The following is a 24,032-nucleotide window of genomic DNA, read 5'->3' as shown; positions in this document are numbered from 1 at the left end:
CAGGTTACAGAGAGACAGACAGGTTAGAGGCCACGTCACTGAACCTTATGGAGGCAGCTAGACAGGTTACAGAGAGACAGACAGGTTACAGAGAGACAGACAGGTTACAGAGAGACAGACAGGTTAGAGAGAGACAGACAGGTTAACACAGGAGCACCGCCACGTCACTGAACCTTATGGAGGCAGCTAGACAGGTTACAGAGAGACAGACAGGTTACAGAGAGACAGACAGGTTAGAGAGGCCACGTCACTGAACTTTATGGAGGCCGCTATGAGAGACAGACAGGTTACAGAGAGACATACAGGTTACAGAGAAACAGACAGGTTACAGAGAGACAGACAGGTTACAGAGAGACAGACAGGTTACATAGAGACAGACAGGTTACAGAGAGACAGACAGGTTAACAGAGGCTATGTCACTGAACCTTATGGAGGCAGCTAGACAGGTTACAGAGAGACAGACAGGTTAACAGAGGCTATGTCACTGAACCTTATGCTGGCAGCTAGACATGTTACAGAGAGACAGACAGTTAGAGAGAGAGCCAGACAGGTTATAGAGAGACAGACAGGTTACAGAGAGACAGACAGGTTAACAGAGGCTATGTCACTGAACCTTATGCTGGCAGCTAGACATGTTACAGAGAGACAGACAGTTAGAGAGAGAGACAGACAGGTTAGAGAGAGACAGACAGGTTACAGAGAGACAGACAGGTTAACAGAGGCTATGTCACTGAACCTTATGGAGGCAGCTAGACAGGTTACAGAGAGACAGACAGGTTAAGGGCAGGTACACACTGTGGTCGGGGGGGGGGTCATCTGATCGTTAAGCATGTCACACTACAGGAGTGTATTTGTTGAAATGGGCTGTTATATATCGTTGTGGTTTTCACACTATAGATTGATCACAGACAAAGGGATCACACACTGTAGGATAGTTCACTAGGATGATATCCAGAACGTTACATACATTTGCTTTTATTACAATTCATTTTAAATAATTATCTATTTCTCGGTATGTCTCTCTCTCTCTCTCTCTCTCTCTCTCTCTCTCTCTCTCTCTGAAACAAACTTCTAAAAATATGTTGTGCCATAGACCCCCATGATTTGTGTGGATTTGGAAAATATCCCACAACTTTCAAGATAAGCTCAGAATGAACTTATAGAGCGGCTATTTTCAAATATCGAATGTATTTTGTATATAGGTTTAAGTGCTTGTGTTGCCTGGTCGCTTCTTTTGGGCTCGTTTTCATAGACCTGGTTGCTTATTTCTCGGCGACAGAGACAAATATCAAACCTGCTAAATATCTAGAAACGCTCGAGAATACATCGCCGAGCACTATTATCGCGGGCGGATCCGCTAACAGAGCCTTTCACACACAGCGAGCAACACCTCTGCGATCAAAGCCAATCGACGAGCGCTAAGAAAGGCCTCCGCCAGCATAATGGTGTGTCCTACAGTGTGCACTGGCCCTTACTGAGGCCACGGCACTGACCTCTACACTGGCTGCTGAGAGACAGACAGGTTAGAGAGACAGACATGTTAGAGAGACAGACATGTTAGAGAGACAGACATGTTAGAGAGACAGACATGTTAGAGAGACAGACATGTTAGAGAGACAGACAGGTTAGAGAGACAGACAGTGTGACAGTCAGTAGTGTGAGAGGGGGGGGGGGGTAGGGTACATATTTGTACCTTTAGGGGTGACAGTGTAGGGTATATATGTGTACCTTTAGTAGTGATAGTGTAGGGTATATATTTGAACCTTTAGTAGTGACAGTGTAGGGTATATATTTGTACCTTTAGTAGTGACAGTGTAGGGTATATATTTGCGAAGCGCGCGGGCGCAAATTTTTTCGGGTCTAATTCGGGTCTAACTCGGTCTAAATCGGGTCTAATTTGGGTCTAATTCGGTTCTGTTTGACCAATATAAATCAACATTTTTTCCGGTTTAAATATCAGCACAGGCGATTTTTCTGGTGATTTTTTTTTTTCTTCTCCATTTTCCTCTAATCTAGCTATAAAATGTTATAAATCCTTTAAAATGCATCGTGTTTATGAGTGCATGATTTCAAAAGTGGGTTCAGGTTCTATGAAATAAGTATTTATAATTATTTTAACATTAATTTTTAATACTTTTTTTATAACACTTTTCAGTAAATCATTCATACTGTATCTTTACTAATATGTGACTGATGGCACCAACAATGTGAACATTAACATAATTAAACCGAATTAAAAAAAATATTTTTCTAAAAAAAAAAAAAAAAAATGTTTTTTTTTTTTTTTTTTCAAAATTATCTCACGGGCCAGATATTATTTCTGGGGGGCCAATTTCGGCCCGCGGGCCGCCTGTTGCCGACCCCTGGTGTAGGGTATATATTTGTACCTTTAGTAGTGACAGTGTAGGGTATATATTTGTACCTTTAGGGGTGACAGTGTAGGGTATATATTTGTACCTTTAGGGGTGACAGTGTAGGGTATATATGTGTACCTTTAGGGGTGACAGTGACACAGTGTGAGAGGAGGGGGGGTAGGGTATATATTTGTACCTTTAGGCGTGACAGTGAGCACAGTGTGAGAGGAGGGGGACCCGTGCACGTCGGGGGGGTTCCTCACAGAGCAGGTGTAGGTTCCGTTGTCGTTGAGCGTGGCGTTGATAAGGGCCAGGGAGGCGTCGCCCCGCGCCGGCCCGCCCTGCCACAGCACCCTGTCCTTAAACTGACCCTCTGTCACCGGGAAGGCCCTCGAGGAGAAGTGGAAGAACTGGACAAGACAACAGGAAAGGGGGAGGGGGGGGGGGGGGGGGTTATTCAAAAACATTCAAAAATAGCAGATCTACAGGCTCGTACTACGAGCCTGTAGATCTGCTATTTAAAAAAAAATCTTGAACATTTCTGCAAATCTTTGTATATATATTTTTTAACAACATCTTTGCTTTTGGGGGGTCCCTTGAACAACATATTTTGATGAGATCCGCATGCCAAAAAGATATCATTTTGGGGGGGTCCTTGACAGGATAGTAACATACGTTTTTTTTCAGAAAACTGACAGTTGTAAAGATTAAGATTTGCTAACATTTTCAAGATTAAAAAAAAACAGCATGAGCTTGTAGATCAGCTATTTTTGAATAGCTAAAGAAATGTTTAAATGACACAGATGCGTTCCCGGTCTTAAAATGTGAGGTCGGGTTTGATTGATTGAAATAAATTATTTATTCTCGAAAAGAGCATTGAGGTTTACCCTCATTTGCAATGCTCTCACACACACAAACACACACACACACACACACACACACACACACACACACACACACACACACACACACACACAGAGTGAGGTTAGGAGATTTGAGAGCAGGTTATTACGCAATGCAACACGTTGTGAGCTTGTAGATCTGCTATTTTCACTGCTTTAGTGCGACACCCTTGTATGATGAAGTAGGGCATTAATTTATGGAAAATAAAATAAAAAAGGTGAAATATGGAGATACAAGGTTTCTGCCTGACAGCTACCATATATAATGGGGGGAGGGGGGGGGGGGTAGAAAGCCATATATATGATATCACGAGTTAGCCTGACAAAACGTATATAGTGTACATCAGGGGTCTTCAACGTTTTCACTTCAGGCCAAGGACCCCCTAGCTGAGAGAGAGAGAGATGAAGCAGGGACCCCCCCTCTCTATTGTATACAATTCAGATAAACTTTTGCTGCTCTTTTTTCCCCTCTACACCTATAACTCTTTGCCAAAAATAGCCGATCTACAAGCTCACAACGCCTCGCAGCGCGAGGCGTTGTGAGCTTGTAGATCGGCTATTTTTGGCTAAAGTTCTCCTCAGAAAAGGGATGCTAGGGTTAAGTGGTTAATGTGAGACAAAAAAAAACATATCACACAAAGATTTGGCGGACCCCCTGTCGTAACTCTGAGGACCCCCTAGGGGTCCCGGACCCCCTGTTGAAGACCCCTGGTGTACATCATCTATGAAGCAGAGCCATTATGGCATGTTTGGAATTGTATCTTGAAATATGAAAGTTATCGATCAGGAAAACAGTAACAACGTATATTTTATTGCTCCATCTATTGTGTTTCATTAGGCGTAATAAATGTGTTTGTTTCTCAGCTCGGCAACAAGCCGTGGATCAAACTGAACAGAAAGAAGCAGACAAGATAAAAAGTCCTATAATCTATATTCATGAGAGGATTAGAAGTGCTCTGTGCTCTGTCTCATTTGGTTATGTTCCCTGATCCATAATCTGACTTATTACTATTTCATTTTTATCCCACGATTTTGCAACCCCATTTTTTTTCACCCAGTGCCAATTGTCTCGGTAATCCTGGGCACTGCACTCCCTCTGCCAGCCTAGGGAGAGCCCAGAGCCGAGCTCATGCCTCCTTCGATGCATGAGAGCTAGCAAGCCGCTTCTTGTCACCTGACAGGGGGGGGAGTTTCCCCGGTAGGACGTAGCGCGTGGAAGGAACACGTTATTCTAACCTTTCTCCTCCATCATTTTGCTAAATGCAATGATAGAACATTATATCAGTAGAGTTAGAAAAATGGCCATCTATTAATTGACTAACCTTGCTATTTCACTATATAAAGATGTGATTTCCTTTAACTAGAAAAGGACCAGAAGGTCGAAACATTTTTTTTTTCTGCAGCTGAATAAAAATAATCATTTTAAAGTGAGTTCTATTCATCTATTAACCCATTAAGACCGGGAAAGCATCTGTCATTTTAGATTTGAACCACTTTAACCATTACCTTATACTTTGGCTATTCAAAAATAGCAGATGAGCTTGTAGATCTGCTCTTTTTTGAAAAATCATGAACATTTGGGCAAATCTTTGAATATCTATATATTTAAAGCAAACATTTGTAACTCAAATGTCTTCTAAATCCTAACAGTGTTTTGAAAAAAACTTACGTTGCTATAATCTCAGTGGTTCTCAAACTTTTTTGAGGACCCCCAAAATGATATGTATTTGGCTGCGGACCCCCATCTCAAAATATGTTGTTCCAGGGACCCCCTCAGAAGCAAAGATTTGAGTTAAAAATGTTTGCTTAAAAATGCATATATATTCAAAGATTTGCACAAATGTGCACGATTTTTGATATATGTCACATATTAGGAGGGCAGGGTGAGTCACCAGAACCAAGGACGGGTGTTTCTGATGAATCTAACATGTTTAAAATGGAGTTTGAAGTTACAATGGGTTTGTATAGGAAGGGGTTCGTGTCTGATAAAATGAATATCAAATATCTACATACTGAATCAAGCAACTTAAACACTGTCTGGGGGGCTCACAAAAGCCTGAGTAGACGATACAATGACCCCATTTTTTTAAAAGTCAAATATCCCTTTAATGTGTTAATTCAGCTCTACGATACACAGTCAACGCGGGTAGATTCTGAGTAAAATGTCAGCGTCAACACTGATACCATTATAACATTCAAATTACTGGAAGAAAAGGCAGGGCACGGCTGCTCTGCCATGACAAATAACCAGACAAACCTACTGTATGTCTCTCTACTACGTTGGTTCTCAAAGTGGGGTCCGGGGACACCCAGGGGTACTTGAGGGGGTTCCAGGGGGTACCCAGCTAAATGATGGACAGGAACCAAATGGACCCTTATGGGTCTGTAACTCTGAGAGTGTACAAATGGAACCAAATGGACCCTAACGGGTCCATTTGGTTCCAGTTGTACACTCTCAGAGTTAGATTAACATTGATTTTACAATATTAATTGGGGTCCCAGAGATGGAAATGCCATTAAATGGGGGTCCGTAGCCTCTAATGCATGTCAAACTGGGGGGTCCTTGAAATTAAAATGGTTGAGAATCACTGCTATAGAGCCGTAAAAATCTTCTCTTATAGGGGTCGCTGGCATATCTTTTCAAATGGGGGTCCGCGGGCTATTAAGTGTCAATTTGGGGGTCCTTGACATGAAAAAGTTTGAGAACCACTGCTCTACTACACCCACTGCTGTGGAAACCCATCCTGCTGAAGGAATTCAACTCACTACGTAAAATGGAGGAAAGAAAGACAGGCAGACAGACAGACATACAAGACAGGCAAATCATTTACATTTGGCCTGTGTCAATGTTCTGTCTCAGGTACTGTAGGCCTACAGTACAGCGGGGGCTCAGCCTAAGCTATGAATTAAACAGCTATATTGAGATCCCATCACCGTCTACTCTACTGCACTTCATCATTTTAAATACAGGCTTAGGACCAGGGATGCATTGGGTCATGGGACGCGGTAACACGCCGTACCACCAGTCTTGTTTTGAGCAGGAGCACGCGCACGCACATGCATCGATTTAAAAACAACCCTTAAGTTCACACCTCAACAAAGTTTGCAAAGGCTGGTGACGGCCGGGTGTCACACCAGGTGAATTAACAAAGAAATGAGCTTAAGAGGCATATTAATTGTCCATTGTGTGACCTGTAGCGTAGGTGTTGCGCGAAGTGCGTGTGACGTCTTTAAAATAACGTCCCACCAGAGATAGATTCACCAAATCAACACTGCTTAGGACATTGGTTCTCCGGGGTCCGGGGACCCCCAGGGGTCCTTGAGGGAGTTCCAAGGGGTACCCAGCTAAATGATAGTTAAGAACCAAATGGACCCTTATGGGTCTGTAACTCTGAGAGTGTACAAATGGAACCAAATGGACCCGTTACACTCTCAGAGTTAGATTAACATTGATTTTACAATATAAATTGGGGTCCCAGAGATAGAAATGACATTTTTATGGGGGTCCGTAGCCTAATGCTTGTCAAACTGGGGGTCCTTGAAATTAAAATGGTTGAGAATCACTGCTAGAGCCGTAAAAATCTTCTCTTATGGGGCCTTGGCATATATTTTCAAATAGGGGTCCGCGGGTTAATAAGTGTCAATTTGGGGGTCCTTGACATGAAAAAGTTTGAGAAACACTGGCTTAGGACATGTGCGATGAATCAAATGTAACGATTCACACACAGTTTTTCACTCTCTCACACACACACACACACACACACACTTAAAAGAACGGCTGAGTAATGGAGACGCTAGATGACGTTTTTGACTAACTCCCTCTCTAGTCCCTATGTCAGGGGTTTTCAACTGATTTTGACCCAGGGACCACCATCCTGACTAAGAGCAACCTGGGGACCACCACTAGTGCGTGTGGTGGGTCCATCATAGACCCACCCCCCACACAATAGGGGTTCATGCACCACAGGGAGCTGGAGAAAATAGCTATAATATCAATATAATATCTAATAAAATACAGTGATTTTGTTTGAATATGATGGAATATGATTAAGGATTACTGCGACTATGGTAAGCTCACATTTCATACATACAATACAGTACGACCGTGGATTTCTACTACATTACACTATACCACTACACTATACTGTATATCATCTTAACATTCTTATATTATAACATTATATACTGCATACACATTATTGTTGTACAATATTATATTATCATGTACTATCTTACACTATTATATGTGCTACTATTGTTACTGTTACTACTCCCTCTCTCTCTCTTCTTTCTCCCTGACACGGTCGAGGCAGAAGGCCCCCACCCTAAAGCCTGGCCCCTCCCACCCTAGAGCCTAGGGTCTGCCTGACGTTTCTTCCAGTTAAGAGGGAGTTTTTCGTTGCCACTGTCGCAAAATTGCTTGTTGGACCAGACAGGGTGGGACTGTCTGGTCTCTGCTCTACATGTAAAGTGTCTTGAGACAACTTGTTGTGATTTGACACTTTAATAAAATTGAATTGAATTGAATACAGTAAGAACTCCTGTAACTTTAACTTTTTTTGTTTTTAATGATAATGAATTGCATTTTTATGGCGCTTTTCTAAGTACTCAAACTTACTCAAAGCGCTTTACAATAGTTCATTCATTCATACAGGCCAGGGACCACCTGCAATACCTCCGTTTGTCGACTGTAATCTTTTCAATGAACATATTGTCTGTCTTCTCACAGTCTTTGTAAATACTGTAAATCAGGCTAACGTGCATGATATGATAAATGATCATCCAGGCAGCACACTTCATTGAGGAGACCTGCTGTCAGGGCCTCATATACAGCACACTTCATTGAGGGGACCTGCTGTCAGGGCCTCATATACAGCAAACACACACGTGTGGCTGGTGTCACGTTAAAGAGATTATCGTTGCATTTATTACTACCGTGTTTACACACACACACACACACACACACACACATTGTCAGTGTGTGTTAGAGAGTATATGATGGCTTCATAAAAACAGAAGACAAAGTGTGTGAAGTGTTAACAATCTACTAAAGCTTTACAGGTTTATGGTTTTATAGCTCTGTCTGTCTGTCTGTAACGCTGTTCCCGCTCGCTTGAAAGTTACATTTACAATGTAGACATTTATCAGACACTCTTAACCAGAGAGACTTAAAATAAACAAGGTAAACACATACATAGAATACAGAGAGACAGTGTAGTGTCTCAGTAAATATAGGATCATGACTAAACCAAGGAAAAAGGTACTAGAGATGTGCCATTTCAAAACTTCAAATGTCCTGCCATCGCCAAGACAGTACATTTTCAGGGGATTCCCAGGGCAATAAGAGGGACAAAGAAGGGCATTTAAAATGCTGAATTATTTTGATGATCACTGCTTTTATGATGCTAATTAATTTGAGCAACTGGTCAAGGACCTCTTCAAATCACCTTTCGCCTCATAATGAGTCTGACACCTTCTTCAACACACGTTCTTTTGTTCTCATGTATATGGATGTCTGTTGAATGGGAAAACGAGGGTGTGTAGTGACAACTTCTTTTCAGGGGCAAAACAGTGCATTTTTAAGGGCATAACAGGGAGGAAAAAAATGCATTTTCAGGGCACTTTCAGGGAAAGAACAGTAACGTGTGAAGTTTTGAAGTGGCACATCTGTAACTCAACGGCCCTTTCTACGTTGGTGAGTGACTAGCGACACATCAAAGATAACACTTAACATGTCCGGATCTCTCCTTTAAAGGGTTAATTCTCTGCTGGAAGGCAGATAATTATGCGTGAGGCGTAGCGTCGCGGGCGCGGGGCAGCCCGTGGCAGCGCACCAATGCCAGAGTGCCGCTATAATAAAAACCCTCTGGCATGCAGAGAGCAGAGTGATATTCATGTGATTGAGCTTTTCAAATGCTTATATCCCATTAAGACCGGGAACGCATCTGTGTCACTTTTACAAGTATTTGGGTTATTCAAAAATAGCAGATCTACAAGCTCGTAGCGCGTCACCGAGTGCCGCGCTATGAGCTTGTAGATCTGCTATTTTTTGAAAAATCGTGAACATTTTTTTTTTTGATATTTTTTTCCAAAAATTTTTTAGGATTTTGATTTTTTTTTGGATTTTGATTTTTTCTTGGATTTTGATTTTTTTTTAGATGCGGCCTCGGGTCTTAATGAGTTATTCATGGTCTCTCTTTTTTTTCCTTCTCTCCACCGCTGATATACGACCAGAGAGAGAGACAGGAGCCCCGTTAAAACAAAAACACACAGGCCAAAAGCCTCTAATGAAATTGGACCGGGCAGGAGGGGGGGAGCGAATCAAGCCCCCCCCCCTTTAAAAATCAAAATGAGAAATTCACATCATTGTGTTGCATCTGTGAGGACGTACTGTAGAAAGGAAAAAAAAAAACGGACATTATTTATTTATCAAGGTTGTGGAATAACTTGTTTGTGCAAAACAAAGGGAGAGAACGCGGGGGGGGGGGGGGGGGGGTGGGAGGGCCACACCCCGGGGGCAACGGGTTTATTTGGCAACGCTCAGATTAAAACAATTGACAGAGAGTGACGTGAAACCATTCTGTCTGCACGCTGTGACTTATGTGCTAGTGTACAACACACACTCACACACACACACACACACACACACACACACACACACACACACACACACACACACACCCTCTTAAAGGCTGAGTCATAAGGTACTTTGTCTTAAGACGGAGTCGGGCACCCGGAATAAGAGTTCTTGGGCCAGGCCGGGCGGGGCCCAAAATCACAGACTGTTTCAAATATTCTTATATGAGACGATTCTATGATGACACAATGTTATTCTCCATAGAGACACATTACTTTACCAACCAGGGGATGAACGAGTGACGTCAGGACTTCTGTACTCTATGAGCGCCTAGTATCCAAACCACCATTTATGTGATCACCCTATATCACCTGAAGGGTGATATAGGGTGATCATGCACCGCGGTGAGAGGGTGATCACCGAAAATGGCAGCATGCCAGTCCCTGCGACATGTCCACTTATCCAGAGGGTGGACCTTCTAGATCAGGGGTCTTTAACGTTTTCAGCCCAAGGACCCCCTCTCTGAGAGAGTGATGAAGCAGGGACCCCCATATATCGCATAACCTTGTGTTGCAGATTAAAGCTTTTCATAGATGTTGGTTTCATGTTAATGTGTATTTTCAGACATTAATTTAACCACTTAAACCCTCAATACTAAATCAACTTTCACTCTGTACTTAGTCTGCTCTTTTCCCCCCTCTCTTTGCCGAAAATAGCCGATCTACAAGCTCACAACGCCTCGCAGCGCGAGGCGTTGTGAGCTTGTAGATCTGCTATTTTCGGCTAAAGTTCCCCTCAGAATAGGGATGCTAGGGTTCAAGTGGTTAATGTAGAAACAAATAGTCTATCACACAAAGATGGTGGCCTCCCTGTAGTGACTCTGAGGACCCCTAGGGGTCCCGGACCCCTTGTTGAAGACCTATGTTCTAGATCAAGCCGCCTCCTGCCCTATGAGCCACATGGCTCGGCAAGGCTTACTTCTCAAATAAATCTAGTTTTTTTTCCCACACGATTGTCTTAGATTCTGTTAACCCATTAATACCGGGAACGCATCTGTGTCATTTTAAGATTTATTTGGCTATCAAAACATAGCAGATCTACAAGCTCATTGCGCGAGTGCCGCGCAATGAGCTTGTAGATCTGCTATCTTTTTTTGCAAATATTTGAATGTATATATATATTTTTAGAGCGAAAATGTTTAACTCCAATATTTGCTTCTGGGGGGTCCCTGGAACAGCATATTTTGAGATGGGGGTCTGCGGCCAAATACATATCATTTTGGGGGTCCTTGACATGGATAAGTTGGAGCACCACTGATATAGCAACATACTGTTAGGATTTAGAAAACATTTTTAGATATGTATTTGACCGCAGACCACCCATTCAAAATGTGTTGTTCCAGGGACCCCCAAAAGCAAAGATTTGAGTTACAAATGTTCGCTTTAAAAAAAAATATATATATTCAAATATTTGCACACATTGTCACGATTTTTCAAAAATAGCAGATCTACAAGCTCATAGCGCAGCACTCTGTGCCGTGCTATGAGCTTGGAATAGCCAAATAAATCTTAAAATGAGACATGTGTTCCCCGTCTTTAATGGATTAAGGCAAACTTTAAATACAAAGACTCACCAATAAGTGTTAGACACTGATCAGATTTTAACGCATGAATGATTATCATAAATGTTGCAACAATGAAGACAAGACTTCCAGTGGAACACATGGAAGCTGGAGTGAGTTCCTGTGTTAATGACTAGTCTAGTGTGTCAGCCCTCACTGACAGTAAGTACACAAGCTGACCTTTAAACTGGACTCAGAACAGTTCTGGTATGGACACAGATGAAGTGTCTCTCTCCACTGACCAGCAAGAGTGTTCTTTTTGGGTTAAAACTTTAGTTTTTTTTTATAGCTTCTATATTCAAATAGTAATCATAGTTATAGAGCATTATACATGGGCAACTTGCGGCCCGGGGGCCACATGCGGCCTCCACCTTCACTTAATGCGGCCCACAGGTTAATATCAGAATACTGATATATTATTGATTTCAGCTGTTACCCACTTTAATTACTTCAGTCTATAATAGTAGCTTTATGACCAGTATAACAAACGTATTGTCCTTTTCATGTGCAATGTATTTGTATTTGAGTTCATAAAGTTAACATAAGTATAACTAAATACATTTGAAATAAATACAAATGTTACTTTTCAGGATTTCAATAAAAAAATAGCAAAAAATCATTCGGGATTCCAATAATGAAATTGCAGAAATAGCAGATCTACAAGCTCAAAACGCGTCGCACTGCGACACGTTTTGAGCTTGTAGATCGGCTATTTTTGCAAAGTTTGTGTGACATAGAATGACAAAGTAGGGCATTAAAGGACAACTTTGTTTTTTTACAACCAATGTTTATGTTTTAGATTGTAATTAAAGTAAATAAAAGATGAGTGTTAAAAAAAATTAATTTACTGCTTTCTATAGTTTTAGCAATTTTCACAATCTTTTTTACAGTGTTTTCACAGTGGGCGGGGGCATTCTGTCCGGTGGCTAAATATGTATTTTTTTAACACATTAACCCGGCGTTTTCTTTATTATTATTTACAGGAGCTCTTCTAGCCCCCAATAACTCACATCCGGCCATCTCAGACAGCCGGACCTTTTTTATTGTGTAAAAAAGGCATATTTAGCCACCGGACAGAATGCCCCCGCCCACTGTAAAAAATATCGCAAAAAATGCTAAAACTATAGAAAGCAGTAAATGAAAAAAAAATGACACTCATCATTTATTTACTTTAATTACAAGCTAAAATATAAACCTTGGTTGTAAAAAAACAAAGTTGTCCTTTAATTACGAAAAAAGTTAAAATACAGAGATAAGAGGTGTCAGTATATGAAATGTGGCCCTCTGGAGTGAGTGTGGACATATAGTGGCCCTCTCCATCATCAGAGATGCCCACCGCTGTTATAGAGTGTTCAGTAACAGGGGCCTCCCTGTGTCTCCGGCTCTTTAGCAAACAGAACAGAAAGTTAATTTTCAGGTGGGTTGCCAAATTTCATCCAATCAAGAGAGAGTACCCATTCATCAGTTTTATAGTGTTCCAGTTAGTGCTCATTTCTGTGTGTCGTCACTCCCAAATGCACTCGTTTATCCTGCATGACTTCTCTCTCCTGGTTGGATACGATCGGTATCCCGACCTGAAAATGCGTTTTCTGTTTATGAAAGAGCTGGAGAGACAGAGAGACTCCCGTTACCGAACATAACACTCTATAACACTTATTTCAACAAAACAGATATCACTTAGGTAGGGTAAGTGACATGTTTTGGTTAAACCAAAAAGTATTTTGTTAAAAGGTTAAAGCATCATATTCTGATAGTAACCATTTCAGTAATCATGTTCCAGTTCCAATTGTGTGTCTTCTCATTTATTTGTGTCATCACTTCCAATTTCACTTGTTTAATCTGTATAGTGTCTGAGTTCTCTATCCTGATTGGATAAAATTGGTATCCTGACCTGAAAATGCATTTTCTGTTTTATAAAGAGCTGGAGAGACATGGAGACTCATGTTACAGAACAAACACTCTATAGCAATGAGTATAGAGCTATTTAACACTTATTTTAACCAAAGAAAATCACTTACCCTATCTTAAACATCACCTTGGGGCAAATGCAAAGCTACCCCTTACTCAAAAAAAAATACAGACTCCACACAAAAACACGGTTGCCAACTACCACTTTAAATAAGGAACCTCCCTTATTTGAATGTCAGGTAGTTTGCTAACCCTACACAAAAGACACGCCGGTTGGCTTTAACCTCATATCTAAGTTATTACAGTGACAACAGTTCTTGCTCATAATCTCCATCACACGATTGGTTCCATCTCTGTGGCGGTCAGTTCCATCATGGAATAAAGCTAAGAATAATGTAATGATGTTGTTTAGGCGATATCATTCTAAAAACAAGACCCAAGGAACCAGCGCTGGAATTGAAGCGCTCTCTTCCGGGTTCTCTTCAGGGTGCTGTCCTTATTAACCCATTAAGACCGGGAACTGTGTGTCATTTTTTGATTCCTTTGGCTATTCAGAAATTGCAGATATAAAAGCTCATAGCGCAGCACCGAGTGCCGCGCTATGAGCTTGTATGTCTGCAATCTTTTTTGAAAAATCAACAAAATGTGTGGAAATCATTGAATACATACGTTTTAAAGCGATTTTTTTTACTCTGTTGCAACTTCTGGGGGTCCCTGAAACAACATATTTTGGAGATGGGGGTCCATGGCCAAATATATATATTTTTTGAGAAATTATAGCAACATACGTTTTTTTCAAAAAACTGTTAGGATTTAGAAGACATTTGTAGAATCCCCCAGAAGCAATATGTATTATATTCAAAGACCCACGATTTTCCAGGATTTTTCCCAAAAAAAGCAGATCTACAAGCTCATAGCGCGGCACTCGGTGCCGCGCTATGAGCTTGTAGATGCTGCTTTAAGGCTGCTTTAATATCTGCAATTAAGGCTTTAAATCTTAATTGCTTTTATTAAATATCCCTGACCATTCAAGCTTATGGAAGACGCTTCTGAACGTGTATTATATCGATGGTTTTGGACCACTTAATAACTAATGACCGAAAATAGCTGATCTAAAAGCTTGCACGCTTGTAGATCAGCTATTTTCGGTGCACGACTCGCTTCCATAGAAGTCACGTTGGCTTCTATGGAAATCCAATAAACAGATCAGTGGTGGAGACTGAAGAACTTGAGTCCATGTGGTTCTTAGACATAATGCTCTCTTCTCCTCTCACACACTTTGAGGCCTAACCCATGACTACTACATCTTAACCCTTTAAGACCAGGAACGCATCTGTGGTATTTTAACATTTATTTGGCTATTTAAACAGATATGCAAGCTCATCGAGCTTGTAGATCTGCTATTTGTAAAAAAAAAATGGGAAATTGTGCAAGTCTTTGAATGTTTTAAAGAGATTTGTTTAAACTCTGATCTGTGCTTCTGGTGGGGGGTCCCTGGAACAACATATTTTTAGATGGGGGTCCACAGCCAAATACATATCATTTTGGGGGAGTCCTTGACATGGAGAAGTTGGAGCACCATTGATATTATAGCAACATACTGTCAGGATTTAGGAAAAAAAATAATAGATAATGTATTTGGCCCGTGGACCCCCATGTCAAAACGTTTTGTTCCAGGGACCCCCCAGGATTTAAAAAAATATATATATATTCAAAGATTTGCGCAAATTTTCACGATTTTTCAAAAATTGCAGATCTACAAGCTTGTAGATCTGCTATTTTTGAATAGCCCAAAGACATCTTAAAAATGACACGGTTTGCGTTCCCGGATTGAAAGGGTTAACTGACCAAAAACCAACAGCACTCCCATGTCGGTTACAGCCGCAACTACATTAGCTCCTCCACTTAACTGTGAGTGTTCCTATAGGAAATGAACCATATATATATATAAATATATGGTTACAAGCCCACCACAATCTATGGATCTGCACACAGCACAACGCTCCAAATGGAATTACAACGCAAACCACACTTTATCCCATTAGAACCGGGAACGCGTCTGTGTAAAGCACTTTATCCATATTTCATACTTTAGGCTACTCAAAAAATAGCAGATCTACAAGCTCATAGCGCGGCACCGAGTGCCATGAGCTTGTAGATCTGCTATTTTTTGAAAGATCTTGACCATTTTTTGTGCAAATATTTGAACATATATCTTTTTTAAAGGGAACATTTTATAACTCAAATCTTTGCTTCTGGGGGGGGGGGGTCCCTGGAACAGCATATTTTGAGATGGGGGGGTCCGCGGCCAAATACATATCATTGTGGGTGGTCCTTGACATGAAAGTTTGAGAACCACTGATATTAAAGCAACATACGTTTGTCCAAAAAACTGTTAGGATTTAGAAGACAATTTACAGAATCCCCCAGAAGCAAACATTTGAGTTACAAAGAATTGGCTTTAAATATATATACTCAAAGATTTTCATACATTTTTTAGATTTTCACAAAAATATTCCAAAGAAATCAGAAAAATGCCACAGATATGGCGTTCCAGGTCATAATGCATTATGGCCTCTTGCTGCTCCGTTGCAAATGGAGACTGATCCGTTCAGAGCCGCGCCGCGCCGCTGTGACGGGATGCAGGGCAGGACGTGTGGGGTTACACCGCTGAGTGCACTTATATGATCAGTGCTGGAACAAGTACTCAAATGTTTTTACTTAGGTAAAAGTATCAATACTGCAATGTAGAAGAAGTACTCCGTTACAAGTAAAAGTCCGGAGTTCAAAATTGACTTGAGTAAAAGTACAAAAGTACTGGTATCAAAATGGACTTAAAAAGTAAAAGTACTAAAATGTTTGAAAATAGCAGATCTACAAGCTCACAACGCGTCGCGATGCGTTGTGAACTTGTGAGCTGCTTCCGAGCAGGGCTAGAGGAAAGTACTCCACATATTTGTACTGAAAAAGAAATACTCTACAAGTCCTGTATTCAAAGTTTTAGGACAAAAGTATTGCCATGAAAATATACGCTGAAGGGTAATTCACCCAATGAATTACTTTTTTTCTATCGATGAGACCAGTGGACCGGTAGGCAGAGGTTCCGGTAGGAGACACAAAGGAGACTCTTTGTGTCTCCTACCGGAACCGCTGCCGGTCATCAAATTATTGTCTTAGGAATGAGACAAAAACTAATAAATATCCATGAAATCAAGTCACCATGGGGTGACTAATACATAGGAAAAATAAGTCGTTTTGGGGTTGAACTATCCCTTTAAAGGAGGACTGTAGACAGTTCAGAATCCTGTCTACCAGTGACATCATCGATGGGGAATCCAAGCTAATAGAAACTGCAGGCTTTCTATTCCTGGAAAGTTGCAACACAATAAAAGAAGCCATTGTTCTTGTGTTAATACAAATCTAAATAAAAAATGTGAAATCTTGTTTGAAAAAAAAATCTGCCTAACGGTACCATTTTATCATGAGTATTAGCGAGGACCAATTATACGAAGATAGGTTGAAAATGGGTGAAGTCGTCCTTTAAGAGTACCAACATTTTATTTGTGTTGTAATTGTGAGCTTGTAGATCGGCCTATTTTCAAATAGCCAAAGTATAACAGAGGGCTTAATAACTGGTAATTGGTCATATGTCTTGTCATAATGTAATCTAAATCTACTCCATCTACTCTAATCTAATACAATTGTATTGGAGGAATAAAGTATAACATTTGCCTCCGAGATGAAGTGGAATAGCAGTATAATAAAGTATCAAAACATGGAAATACTACTCGAGTAAAGTGAATACCTCAAAAGCATGCACGTGCACACATAGACATCAAAGGGGGCTTGAGCCCCTGCCCTTTTGTCTGTCGGTAAAAAGTGCCCTTGTCTCCTCTGACTGTAAACTGTAGAAACCCCTGCGCCCGTTGGCCTCGCACCTGCAGTAAAGCTTACTTAATTGAGCCCCGTGCCATGCAGTGCTCGCGCAGAATTATAGTTGATTTACAAGCTCACAACGCGTCGCAACGCCAGGCATTGTGAGCTTGTAGATCGGCTATTTTTTGGGTGCGCGATACCGCCCGGCAAACGAAGTCTATTATACACAATCGAAACCTAAATGAGTGCACAACTGAACGCAGTGAATGCACGCAGAACACGGACCAATTGTTTGAGACAGATTAGGTATGTATGGACAAAAAATATATATATATAGCTGTTAATTTGAAATTACTTGTCAAGCAGGAGCCCATATATATTTCTCTCTACCTCTCTCTCTCTCTCTCTCTCGCTCTCTCTCTCTCTGTGTCAGCACAGCAGCAGTGGTGGGAAAAGTACTCAATTTCTTTACTTAAGTAAAAGTACTCATTATACAGAAGAATAAGTGGCTTCGGTGGCTATAGCCACCAATGTTTTATCCAAAGCCACCAAGTTTTTTTAATTTTTTTTTATTATATATCTATAACCCTAACCTAACCCTACCCCTAACCCTAAAACCGAAATAAAGTAACAAAAAACGGGTAAAAAAGTACCCGAATCCGACGAATATCCGCAAAATTTCGCGCGCGCTTCGCGCGCGCAGGGGGACACATGCACGCGCGTCCGTGCATGTGCCCTTTTGAAATTCCAGCCCCTGCCTCTCCAAATCTCTCTGCACGTCTCTGCTCAAAAGTGTACTTAAAAAGTACAGTACTTGAGTATTAGGTACTTAGTTACTTTCCACCGCGTGCGCGTGTGGGGTTTACAGTGCTGAGTGCAGTTATGAGACATGATGTACATTTATACTACAATAGCACTAGCTTCACCACACATACAGGAACACAGCGGTTTGAGGCCTCTGACCGCCTGAGGGGCTTTTCTGCTCACGTTTTTGATTGTTTGAATTGATTGAATTTTTTATTAGGCAAAAAGAATGTAAAACAACACAGTTACATTTATAATACTTTGTCTAAAACAGGGGTCTTCAATGTTTTCAGGCCAAGGACCCCCTAGCTGAGAGAGAGAGATGAAGCAGGGACCCCCTACTCTATAGTGTATACAATTGTGTTTCAGATTAAACCTTTGCTGCTCTTTTTTCCCTCTACACCTATAACTCTTTGCCAAAACTAGCTGATCTACAAGCTCACAACGCCTCGCGCTGCGAGGCGTTGTGAGCTTGTAGATCTGCTAAGTTTTGGCTAAAGTTCTCCTCAGAAAAGGGATGCTAGGGTTGAAGTGGTTAATGTAAAAAAAAAAAAAAAAAATCACACCCAGTGTGAAGTGAGCAACAACAGTGGTCATCACAGTGATGGAAGCTCACTTTTAAAAAAAAGGATTTTTTGAAGTGCGTGGTGTATTTATAGGTTATTATTTCATCATGCGTCTCGCTAGCCAGTCAAAGCAAATATTCAAAAACGCATCTGCGTCATTTTTAGATGTCTGAAGCGCTACGAGCTTGTAAATCTGCTATTTTTTTATTTTTTTTAATCGTGAAAATCTTTGAATATATATATATATTTTTCAAAGCGAACATTTGTAATTCAAATCTTTGCTTCTGGGGGATTCTACAAATGTCTTCTAAATCCTTTTATTTGTTTAAACTCATGTCGCTAGAATCAGCGGTTCGCAAACATGATAACATGCCAAAATGATATGTATTTGTCCATGGACCGCCTCATCTCGAAACATTTTGTTCCAGGGACCCCCAGAAGCAAAGGTTTGAGTTAAAAATGTAAATATGTCTTAAAAGATTTGCACACATTTTCACGATTTTTTTCAAAAATAGCAGATCTACAAGCTCATAGCGCGGCACTCGGTGCCGCGCTATGAGCTTGTAGATCTGCTATTTTTTGAATAGCCAAAGAAATGTTAAAATGACACAGTGTCACTGTCCTTGAATGGCTCTGGTAAAGACCAAAGCCCTAAGGGACATGTACAGGAGGGGCATTTTTGAGGTAAGGGTTTCCAAGTGGCCAAATCTGGCACTGCAGCAAAACATGAACGAGGGGAAAAAGGGCCTTGACCGTAATGGGCTGGAGCCGCTGGACTCACAGGCTGGGCAGGGAGGTTCTTTGTGACGCACGTACACACATAAAGACAGTGGTGGAAAGTAACTAAGTACATTTACTCTCAAGTACTGTATACTTCTACTCCACTACATCTCAGAAGCAAATATTTTTACTCCACTACATTTATTTGACCGCTTTAGTTACTATTGTTACTTTGCAGATTGTTTTGTTTTTGTCACCTTCCTAATTCTATAATTTGATAACACGAGGGTCTCTCCGGTAGGAGACTCAAAGAGTCTCCTTTGTATCTCCTACCGAATACATTAGCTTTTTTATAATTATCATCAAATTATTGGCTCAGAAAAAACAAAAAAAATCTCCATGAATTCAATGCTTTAAGGGGTGTGTAATTGATAGAAAATACTTTCTTTTTTTTGGGGGGTGAACTACTCCTTTAAGTACAATTTGATGCCAATACTTTTGTACTTTTACTCATGTAGAATGTGAATCCATAATGTCATAAAACCAGAGGGCCCAAACCCAGAAGGAGGGTGTCCCTATTTTATAAAATACAGCAGATCTACAAGCTCACAATGTGTTGCATCACAAGCTTGCAGATCTGCCATATTAAATAGGGTAGTGGTTAAACATATTTGTATGCTATATTAACTCATTTTACTAGGTATTGTACTTTTACTCCACTACAATTATTAGAACACTTTAGTTACTAGTTACTTTGCAGACATAAATGATTACATTATAAAACATACATTAACCACTTTAGCCTTATTTTATACCTAGGCTATTTGAAAACAGCATATCTACAAGCTCACAACGCGTCGCATTGCGACGCGTTGTGCGCTTGTAGATCTGCTGTTTTCAAATATTTTAGCACTTTTACTTACTTTAAGTACATTTTGATACCCATACTTATATACTCACAATGCAGTATTGATAGTTTTACTTAAGTAAGAAACGTGAGTACTTTTTCCACCACTGCATTTTAGTTGAGATATAATTGCAATGAATGTGTTTTTTTGGCATTGAACATTATACAAATGAAAATTACATTTATATTTGACTGTTAGGCTTTGTAAACAAAAATAGCACAGAGCAGATATGACAAGATTAAATATACAATTGTATTATTATTTTATTTACTCCACTGCGCCCTCTACAGATCTGGTCAATGGTAATTTATATTGACCAGACCTGTAGAGGGCGCAGTGGAGCAGTAAATAAAAAGAAAATCTGTCTCGCTGACATTTCTTTTTTTCTGCCCCAAAAAGTGTATTTTACAGAGAAGGTGGGGTGCTGAGAGGCTGCCCACCTCCGAGAATAGACTTTCAACAACACAAAACAACCTTTGTGTCGGTGAGTAATGAAGTGGTTTTGTTTATTTTTACTAAAAACAGAGCCCTCGCAGGGCAGAGGAATTCATTGTCTATGAGCAGAGCCGAGTGCCTGGCAGACCGTTAGAGAGAACTCACACTCACTATAACGCTCTGGACCAGAGCTATCTGCAACAGGGGTCTTCAACGTTTTCAGGCCAAGGACCCCCTAGCTGACAGAGGGATGAAGCAGGGACCCCCTCTATATCGTATAAAATTGTGTTTCCAATTCAACATTTTTCGTTTACGTGGTCTGCTCTTTTTTCCTTCTACACCTAAGCCTCTTTGCCAAAAATAGCAGATCTACAAGCTCACAACGCCTCGCAGCGCGAGGCGTTGTGAGCTTGTAGATCGGCTATTTTTGGCCAAAGTTCTCCTCGGAATAGGGATACTAGGGTTCAAGTGGTTAAGGTAAAATAAAAAATCATATCACACAAAGATTTGGCGGACCCCCTGTAGTAACTCTGAGGACCCCCTAGGGGTCCCGGACCCCCTGTTGAAGACCCCTGATCTACAATCTAACAGCACTTGACATGCTGTGAGCTTGTAGATCAGTTTTCAACAATAATTAATTAGTTCTCAATAGTTGAATGAGAACAATTCAGAAGATTGTGCAACATAACTGTGATTATCTCAAATAATAGCGATCAGGTGATTGTGTAATGATTGAGACGGGTCTAGACAGAGCTGTGGGTGAAGATGGTGAGGAACAGAGGAGGTGGCAGGACTGGTACAGTACATTCCAGTGGTGGGAGAAGTAGTCAGATATTTTACTTAACCCATTAACCCTTTAAGGCCGGGAAGGGAACGCATGTGTCATTTTAAGATTTGTTTGGCTATAGACCACCAAAGTCCTGACGTCACTCGTTCATCCCCAGGTTGGTAAAGTAATGTCTCTATGGAGAATAACATTGGGTCATCAAAGAATCGTCTCATATAAGAATTGTGGTCCAAAAATAAACAAACTGTCTCGGCATAATTGTCAGGGAGGAGGTTCTGTATCGTTTATGATAGTCAGTCACTTATATTTGATACAGTCTGTTTCTGGAGAAAATGTAACTAATTCGGCGGAAGTAACATTTTCGTTTTCTCACCGTCAGTTGATGCTTCATATCCATAAGAGTCAAACCGTCGGGGTCACTTGTTTATTTTTGGAACACAGTTCTTATTTGACGCGATATTAAACACGTCTATGGGGATTCAGAATGGGGGTGGAAAACCGCGAACCAGGTAGACAAACCAAGGATGTGTAAATTACGTCAGACTTCGGTGGTCTATTCACAAATAGCAGATACACAAGCTCATAGCACGGCACCGAGTGCCGCGCAATGAGCTTGTATATCTGCTATAGAAAAATCTTGAAAATTTGTGCAAATCATGTTTAACTCAAATCTTTGCTTCTGGGGGTCCCTGGAACAAAATAGGTTTAGATGGGAGGGGGTCCGCGGACAAATACATATTATTTTGGGGGTCCTTGACATGAAAAAAGTTTGACAACCATTGAAAATATAGCAACATAAGTAAAAAAAAAAAAAAACTTTAGGAAAAAAAAAAACTGTTAGGATTTAGAAGACATTTGTAAAATCCCCAGAAAAAAAGATTTGAGTTCAAAACTTTCGCTTTAAAAAAGTATATATATATTCAAACTAAAGATTTGCACACATTTTCACGATAAAAAAAAAAAATAGCAGATCTACAAGCTCATAGCGCGGCACTCGGTGCCGCGCTATGAGCTTGTTCTATCTACTATTTTTATAGAGCCAAAGAAATCTTATGACACAGATGCGTTCCGGGTCTTAAAGGGTTAAGGCCTGAGGTTCAGATTCTACAAAATGTCTTCTAAATCCTAACCGTTTTTTGAAAAAACGTATGTTTCTATATAAGTGGTTCTGAAAAATTTTCATGTCAAGGACCCCCGTAATGTATTATGTATTTGGCCGCGGACCCCCATCTCAACATATGTTGTTCCAGGGACCCCCCAGAAGCAAAAGTTTGCGTTACAAATGTTTGCTTTAAGAAATATAATTCAAAAGATTTTCCCCAATTTTCTCGATTTTTCAAAAATAGCCAAAGTGTAAAATAATGCTTTTTTAGCGCAAACCTAAAAATGACACAGATGCGTCCCTGGTCTTAATGGGTTAAGTAAAAGTAGCAATACTCTGTTACAAGTAAAAGGCCTGTGTTCAAAATGTTACTTGAATAAAAAGTCCAAACGTATTGGCATCAAAATATACTTAAAGTGACAAAAGTGAAGGTACTAAAATGTTTGAAAATAGCCGATCTACAAGCTCACAACGCGACGCGTTGTGAGCTTGTAGATCTGCTATTTTCAAATAGCCCGTGTATAACATAGAGCTAAAGTGATTAATGTATGTTTTGTAATGTAATCATTTATATCTGCAAAGTAACTAGTAACTAACGTTTTCAAATAATTGTAGTGGAGTAAAAGTAAAAATATTTGCCTCTGAGATGTAGTGGAGTAGAAGTAAAAGTACTGAAAATTGGAAATACTCCAGTAAAGTAAAAAAAAAAAAAAAAACTCAAAATTGTACTTAAGTGTACTTAAGTGTACTTAAATACAGTACTTGATTAAATGTACTTAGTTACTTTACACCACTGGTACATTCCTGGTGAAAGACAGCGCATAGGAAAACGATGAGGCTACAGCGCTCTTATTGGAACACACCCCATGACATCTATCACACCATTACAGTGGGCGGGGCGGGGGAGGGCAGGGCAGCTATGATGAAACCTAGAGCAAACTACGCCTGGTTACTCACCTATACACACTGTGTGTGTGTGTGTGTGTGTGTGTGTGTGTGTGTGTGTGTGTGTGTGTGTGTGTGTGTGTGTGTGTGTGTGTGTGTGTGTGTGTGTGTGTGTGTGTGTGTGTGTGTGTGTGTGTGTGTGTATGCACTGTGTTTGTACATCAGGACAAAAGAAAAGCCTTTCTGCTTTATCATCGTTTCACACAATCATTTAGAGCCGGACTTTCGACATAATTATTCACACTCTTACACTACAATGAATACTGCTATTAAAGGGATGACTTTTCTCTATGGATTAGTCACTCCATGAGGGCTTGAATTCATGGATATTTTGTTGTTTTTGTCTCATTCTTAAGACAATAATTTGACCAGCAGCGGTTCCGGTAGGAGACACAAAGAGTCTCCTTTGTGTCTCCTACCGCAACCGCTGCCTACCGGTCCGCTGGTCATCAAATTATTGTCTTAAGAAAAAAATCTCCATGAATTCAAGCCTTCATGGAGTGACTAATCAATTGAAAAAAAGGTCA

The 24,032-nt window shown here is 40.5% G+C and overlaps 1 protein-coding gene across 1 annotated transcript in view; it reads right to left on the bottom strand.

The window, feature by feature from the left end:
• The window catches only part of mpzl3 (myelin protein zero-like 3), a 46,148-nt gene that overhangs the window by 6,306 nt on the left and 15,810 nt on the right, over window positions 1–24,032 (bottom strand). Inside the window, exon 3 of the mRNA XM_084065197.1 lies at window positions 2,551–2,764. Coding sequence (XP_083921323.1) covers window positions 2,551–2,764 — 214 coding nt within the window. The remainder of the gene's footprint in view (window positions 1–2,550; window positions 2,765–24,032) is intronic.

Source organism: Gymnoscopelus microlampas, assembly GCF_963454915.1.
Source record: "Gymnoscopelus microlampas genome assembly, chromosome: 8".
Taxonomy (NCBI): Eukaryota; Metazoa; Chordata; class Actinopteri; order Myctophiformes; family Myctophidae; genus Gymnoscopelus; species Gymnoscopelus microlampas.
The sequence above is the reverse complement of the archived record's forward strand: the minus strand, read 5'-3'. Positions and strand labels throughout refer to the sequence as shown.